Here is a 7,311-nt window from a genome sequence, read left to right on the forward strand (position 1 = left end):
CGGCAATGCCCATGGATAAGTGGCCAAGCTAGCCGGAATAATCTGTGGATTCATTGCTAATTTTTAATTTTTTCTCATAGTCTACAATAATTATACAGTTTAGGCTTTTTTTAAGTTGTGGTGTCAGCTCTCCACAGCTTGTACGCAGAATCGTCATTGTCACACATAAGAGAGATAGGTGGGATGGAAGAAACGGTGATAGACATGAAAAAGTAGTTGGCTGAGAAGAGACATGGATGCCTATAGGGAGAGAGGGAGAGAGCCCCACATATGATTTTGATTTTTGAAGCTTATAAAAATAATATTCTCAAGTTTAAAAGAAAAAGTAAATAAGAAAAAAATATAAATTTCTTTGTGTCAAATCCGTTGAAGACCATTTAGGCCGTGGGTAAAATTCTAAAGATGTGTTTCTGAAAAAACGAACGACTTAGCGACTATGGATGTGTTTATAACCAAAATTCACGGGTTCAAATTTCTACTGGATGTAACCATCTGTCGAAATTATTTTTGGTGTTTTTTCTAACTTGACTTTTCATTGCTGCAAATTAAGGAAAATGGAAATCTTGTGGCAAAATTGCCAACCTGGGGTCAGAGCTGGATCCCCTTCGTCAGCTTACGACAGAGAGTTCCAAACCTACCGGAAATTTCTCCCCTTTCCACCGGCGGCGCCGGCGCCGCGCCATGTTCCGCCTCCCAAGATCCACCCTTTCCGGCATCCTCCTCTCTTCTTCCATCTCCTCTCTCCACCGCTGCCTCCTCTCCGCCACCGTCGCCGGCTCCCGCATCTCCCCAAGTCCTAGCTTCGCCGTGGAGGAGTACCTCGTGGACACCTGCGGCCTCACCCGACCCCAGGCCCTCAAGGCATCCGCGAAGATCTCCCACATCAAGTCCCCCACCAATCCCGACGCCGTGCTCGCTTTCCTCGCTGGCCTCGGCTTCTCCGGCGCCGATGTCTCCGCCCTCATCGCCAAGGACCCCAAGTTCCTCTGTGCCAGCGTCGGGCGAACCCTGTCGCCCATTTTCGAGGAGCTCACCGGCCTCGGTCTTTCCCGTTCCGAGGTCGTCCGCCTCGTCTTGCTCACCGCCGGCGGCGGCCGTTTCCGTCGTACATTTGTCGTCTCCAGGGTGCACTACTACCTGTCCCTCTTCGGCTCCTCCGAGAACCTCCTCCGCGCTCTCAAGGGCCGCTTTTGCTTTCTCGATTCCGACCTCGAGAGGCGAGTGAAGCCCACTGTCACGCTCCTACAGGAGTGCCGGCTAGGTGCTTGCGATATTGCCAAGCTGTTAATCGCTGTGCCCAGGATGCTCACCACCAACACAGAGCACATCCGGGTGATGGTGGCATGCGCCGAAGGCATAGGTGTGCCCCGTGGCTCTGGGATGTTCAGAGCAGCGCTGCATGCTGTTGCATTCCAAAGCGAGGAGGAGGTTGCTGCTAAAGTGGAGTACTTGAGGAACACGTTCAGTTGGTCACATGCCGAGGTGGGCATTGCTGTGTCCAAATTCCCCCATCTCCTGCGGTATTCAAAGGACAGGCTGCAGTGCATGTCCGAGTTCTTCATCTCCGAGGCGGGGCTGGAACCGGCCTATATTGCTCAGCAGCCAGTAATGCTCGGTTACAGTCTAGAGGGACGGCTCAGGCCCCGGTACTACGTTATAAAGTTTCTCAAAGAAAATGGATTGCTCAAGCGCGTCCCGAAATGCAGTACAATTTTCCATTATGTCGAGAAGTTATTCGTGGACAGGCACATACACCCTCACAAAGAAGCTGCACCTCACCTTGCTGAAGACTATGCTGCCGCCTGCAGAGGTGAAATGCAGACTTGTTTCAGATTTATGAACCAAGAACGTAGTATTTAACCTTGAAAATGCTTGCTGTAACATGGATTACTCTCCGTATTAAGCTGGTAATTCTTAATCCGGCCTTCTTTGACTGACTGAATGGTGGCTGTCTGCTATACTATGTCTTTTATTTGCTGGTTTGGTCTGGTCCAATGCCCAATGAAACTGATACTTTGCTTTCTGAGCCATGACATGTTGATGCCATCATTCAGCAGAGAAAAAAAGTATGATCTGTACAATCTTTTTTCATGTCAAATTTTATCTAGCATGCGCCGGTTTTGTTTCATCGTCTTTTTTGTCCCATGATATGTGAATTAACACAAAGCTTGCACTTCATTGTTTAGTATTCTGGTTATGCTTAGAAAATTATATATATTGCTATATGTTTATTCCTTTCCCTTTTGATTTCTTTGCCCTTATTCTCTTAAGGTCGATTATCTTTGTTACTAAATCTTGTAGCTGACCTTTATATCACAGGGAAAATTTTCAAATCAGAAAATGTATGGGACTATGTTAGATTAATCTAAACGATTTTAGTGTATTAGTCCTAGAAGGATTTGTCACGGATGCTGCTACTAAGCAATTACTTGTTGCTCCGTGTAGGTTTGCTTGAGTTCACTTAGGAAGCTAGGAGTTTTCTTGCATGCCATGGTTATAGAGTTTGTATCAGTTTTGAGTCATGTTTGTGCCGAAGCTGTAACCTGTATAGCTGCACCTATATAAGCAGATGCAGCTCACTGTTTGTAGCACCAAAAAACGAGAAAAAGATATGAAGAGGGCACGAGACGTGCCTTTTGGCACGCTCGGGATTTGCTGACTTGAGGTGGCTAGGTTTGTGCGCATGTGTTCGTGTGAATTTTGATGTGCTCAATCTGTTGGAGAAACCCAACAGACTAAATCATGATCAACTGACGAAATAAGTCGAAATCTTTTACATTGATCATTAATTGTGAGAACTAAGCCATGAAGGTGGCATGAATTAGTCTTCATAATATCTCTTACTCTTCAGTCCTTGCATATCTGATGTTGTATATTTTCACAAAATTACATGTGATGCTTATATAAGCTATGCTGGGCTGTTGAAGCAATTGTTCTTTAGGTATCTTCCTTTAAATTTTCTTTATAAGATGGTTGATTGATCTGGCCGAAATGTCTCACCAGTAGTGTTCGGTTTTCTTGGGACAAAACCTTTGCCTGACAAATGGTAGACGTGCGTGTGAGATTCCTTCATCGGTTTTGCAAGCATTACTTGCCCATTATCTTCACATCAGCAGTTTAGCTTTATTGGTGCTTATATGCTCGCCGGCTGCAGCAACCATCATGCCCCGGAAATTGTTTCTGTGCAATGCTAATTTCCCTTATCGCTCAGTTTAGGAGTACTCAGCTGATTGTTAATGTTCTTCATCAGCTTTTGAATTTCTGTTGTAAGAACTGTTAAGCTTCATGCACTAGTCAACACAACCAAAAGACCGAACTCAAGGCCTTAGGCCCTGATACCATGTTAAGCTTCATACAGTAGCCAACACAACCGAAAGTCCAAACTAATGGAGAGGGCTAGGTAGTCCACACATACACTTCAACAAGAATAGAGTTTTAACTGTGGATATTGTAGCTGAATTTTATTTTTGATTGTTGCACACTTAATATCCATTCTGGCTCACATTTCTGATATGTGAATTGAGAAAAACCTTGGAGAGCTCTGCACATTAACAACTGCTGACCTTATATGGCGTGTAGTAAGACGGGTCCTCCCTGAACATCTGGAGGGATCCATAGCTGATCAGGGGATCCACCAGAAGATCCAGCTCGTTTCGTGGTAGAATCTTTGTTGCGGAAAATAGAGGAGCTTACTAATCTGACCACACGACAGTGCGATGTGCAACCCGTTGGAAGACGCCTTCTGCTTGAGTAAGCAGATTGATGACTGGCTGGCTGGCTCGCCAAGATATGGCAAATGAAGGTCCCCAACCAGGTGAGCATGTTTTATTGGCAGCCTGCTTTGAGGACAAATTTTAAGAGGGTGGCTGGACACTTAATGTGCGGTTTGCTTGTGCTTTGCTTCGACGAGGGTGGCTGCCATATCTTCCTCAGACATAAGATGGTCCGTCGATGTCGGAGCTACCTCAACCTGGAAGATGGCCGTTTTCTCTTTTCAAGTGCAGTATTAGGGAATGAATTAGTTGAGGAAGCGTGGAAGCTTTGATCATCATGAGCAGCAACTGAAGATCTGGGTCCTGCTCTGGGCCTGGTGGAATCACAAGAGCAAGTTGAATGCAGAAGGAAATGGGAAAGGCCCGAATGAGGTTTGCCTGCCATCAGGTATTCAAAATTTTGGAGCCAAAGGAGCATCAATGTAGTGCCTGCAGCAGGGTTTCCCATGCCCGAAATCTCCCAGATGATTTCATCAAGTTGAACTGTGATGGTGCGGCAGTGCAGCAAGTTGACGCTTCACTAGATTAAAAGATTTTATTATACTGTTAGCCATTTGTGTGACCAAACAAACCAAGTTCCAAATTAACTGCCTTTGCATGTATAAATGCTTGTCTGTATCCAAAGCACCTGCTTCTATCTGCCAAAATTGCACTGACAGTCCATCAGGGTATAAGACCAAACAAATCAAATTTTCATCGTTCCAAATTCCACTGCTTTAATGATCTAAACGCTCTTATATTAGTTTACAGTGGGAGTACTTGGTAATGTATAATCACATGATGAATTTGACGATGTTATTGTTTCCAGTTTAAGCCTATAGATGCATTATACTTTTTCCGTGTCATAGGAATATATGCAGGTACGGATCCACATTTCTGTTATGTAAAATACACTACATCGCATACCTGTGATGCGCTCCTTATGTTGGGATTTTTCTCGCCACGTAGTTTGGAAGTCCTACATCAGTTTTTACTGTGTGTTTTCAGCAGCACATCTCACAACTTGTATGCCATGGCCAGCTCGATGGAGGTGGTTACCTGCAGGGATGAATGACTCTTCTCTTGATGCTTGGCTTTAGTCCTTCAGTTATAGCTGAAAATTTGTAAGAAAGAGATGCGTCGCTGAAATCCCGAATTGTGTGGCAGAGCATAAACTGTAGCTCATGAATATTAGTCATGAGCCGCTGCAATATCAACTTATTATCAGTCGAAACTGTGCGGAATTTTTGAAAGAATAATCATGGTTGCACGCACCCACTTTGCAGCAAGCATTGGTGGAGTATTTTCTCTCCTTCTGTCGTTGCTGAATCCAAGTCTTTTGTGTGTCAGTGTTCATAGCAGAATTAGTTTATGTCCTCGTGCTTGATCTGCCGGTGAGTTTCACCGGCAAAGACGGCTGGAATCTGTGTACAACCTGGACTGGACCTTTGACAGGAGAAGTAGCATCTGTAGGTGCATGAATGGCAGCTGCTGCTTGGCTCCTGAACTGAAGGTTTTGAGTACCGGAGTGCACGACACCAGTACGTAGTAATCTATGTAGATATATGCAAAGCAGATGTCTTGCATCTTTAGCTCCATCACAATGAAAACAACACACGACGAGGTAACAGCACCAGCAAAACATATCTATCAAACAGCTTGGCCGTACCATATCTATCTATTAAACTGAACTTAAGGTTTTCAGTACGACCAAGCTGGTTCAGGAGTCCGAGAGGGGCAGGCACCTGCACAAGTACATTATATTCTCTATAGCGTTGTCAAAAGTTTTATTAAGCGCACTATTTCCAGTAGGTTTTTCAACACCTTATTCTCTCAGTCAACACAATACCAGTAGTCAGCAAGTTTATTATCAATGCGACGATGCCGAAATCTCCCCTTAGTTGAGTGATGTATGTAGTTATTTATACTACATGGTTTTCTCAGGACTCGAATAGGAAAAACAATTAGCATTGGAGTGATATATGGCCGGCCTCTTTAACCCTGTGGGATATCACTAGGATTACAAAACCACAGAAATCTAGATTTGACAGCACAGGAAAACAATTGATTTGTAAAAGAGATTTGGGTGGATGGATGGCAATTTTATTTTAAAATAAAGTGCAAAACCTAGGAATTCATGGATCCAGATCCTCAAAAAAAACATGTAAATTTCTTTGAACTGAGCCCTATGAAGAAGTGAACAAGAATCATATTCAAGTGAAAAAACTAAAAGAAAATCATACGAAATTGCTATGGGTCGAGCCTCAGAATAAGGGAACATGAAAAGAAAAACAAGAGAGCTCGTCTTCGATATAATCACAGGACTAATTTTAATTTATAATCGACTCAAACTCCTCAATATACAGTTCCTCGAGTTTAATCCAAGACCTCAACTTTCACAACTAGTACTAACATATATAGTAGAAACGATCGATATATAGGCCATCTAGACGATGACGATGACGACGACGATGGTGATGATGATCTACTGCGACTCGACGGACGGCGGCGTGTTGGTGCTGGAGCCGTGGTCCTTGGCGCCTCCGCCGAAGATTGGGTCGGCGAACATGGAGCTGACCTTGTTCTTGAGGCACTCCCAGTGCTCGCTGGCCTGCGCCTCCGTGAACTGCCTGTACTGGTCCTTGGCCCGCTCCATGAGCGACGCGCCCTCCCCCACCGTCCACTTGAAGCACGGCGCCGGCGCCTGCGCCTCCTTCTCCCGCGCCGCCGCTCCCGCTGCTGCCCCCTGGTTCTCCATCAAGCTCGAAAAGCTGATCGAGATTGAAAACTTGTCTACGTGAAGACGATGTCGCCGGTTGTTGTCGTACGTGTTGCTTTGGTGGCCATGGGGCTGCGGGGACGTGGCTACTTATATGCATGGGAGGTCGGGGTGCCTTAGGAGGAAGCCGGGTCCGTCGCGGGCTTCGAGTAGAGGAAAACTACCGAGTCCGGATCATCATCATCATCATGGAAGAAAACAAGTAGACGCGGATTCTGGGTCGGACTGGATCACAAGTGAAAACGGACTCTTTTCTTCTCCGATGAGATGATGATTTCCCAGGTGCAAACGGGAACGGGAACTATTCCTTTCTCCCTGTTCCTTCCTTGTTTTAATCCCCTTCGTTAACAATGTGCCAAGTGCAGTCTAGGACGTACGTACGTAGATTCTTTTTCCCCGTCAGTTCAGTGATGTATTGATCACCTTGAAAAAGTTTATCGATGCGATGATGCCGGAATCTCCCCTGGTAGTACTTGAGTAATGTATCTAATCTATTCTGCGCTCCTTAGTTGAACGCTTATTAATCGTTTCGTTTGCTGGAAGTAGTGTTTTGGAGCTCAACTTGTCCGGAGGACCATGATGCGAGTAGTTAGGATTTGGTTTTGTTGTAGGTGAAGCAACATTTGTGGGGATGACCTTAGAGCATCTCTAGCAGATCTCGTAAAGCACCACCTGTAAAAAAAAACCTAAAATAAATTTACGGTACCGTGAGACATCGGGGGGAATAAATCCCGTAAATCCGTAGCGTAAGCTTTTTCTTTTCTTTTTTCTCCTCACGCT

The 7,311-nt window shown here is 45.1% G+C and overlaps 1 protein-coding gene across 1 annotated transcript; it reads left to right on the top strand.

Moving 5' to 3' along the window:
- The first annotated feature begins 681 nt into the window (after nucleotides 1-681).
- On the top strand, nucleotides 682-1,860 carry LOC109741743 (transcription termination factor MTERF8, chloroplastic). The gene has a single exon (XM_020300813.2). The coding sequence runs from the start codon at nucleotides 682-684 to the stop codon at nucleotides 1,858-1,860; it is 1,179 nt and encodes a 392-aa protein (XP_020156402.1).
- The last annotated feature ends 5,451 nt before the right edge of the window (nucleotides 1,861-7,311 follow it).

The sequence above is a fragment of the Aegilops tauschii genome, chromosome 2 (genome assembly GCF_002575655.3).
Source record: "Aegilops tauschii subsp. strangulata cultivar AL8/78 chromosome 2, Aet v6.0, whole genome shotgun sequence".
In the NCBI taxonomy this organism is placed as follows: Eukaryota; Viridiplantae; Streptophyta; class Magnoliopsida; order Poales; family Poaceae; genus Aegilops; species Aegilops tauschii.

Bases quoted from the DNA above. Each gene is read 5' to 3' on its own strand.
- LOC109741743 (XM_020300813.2), top strand. From the start codon at position 682: ATGTTCCGCCTCCCAAGATCCACCCTTTCCGGCATCCTCCTCTCTTCT.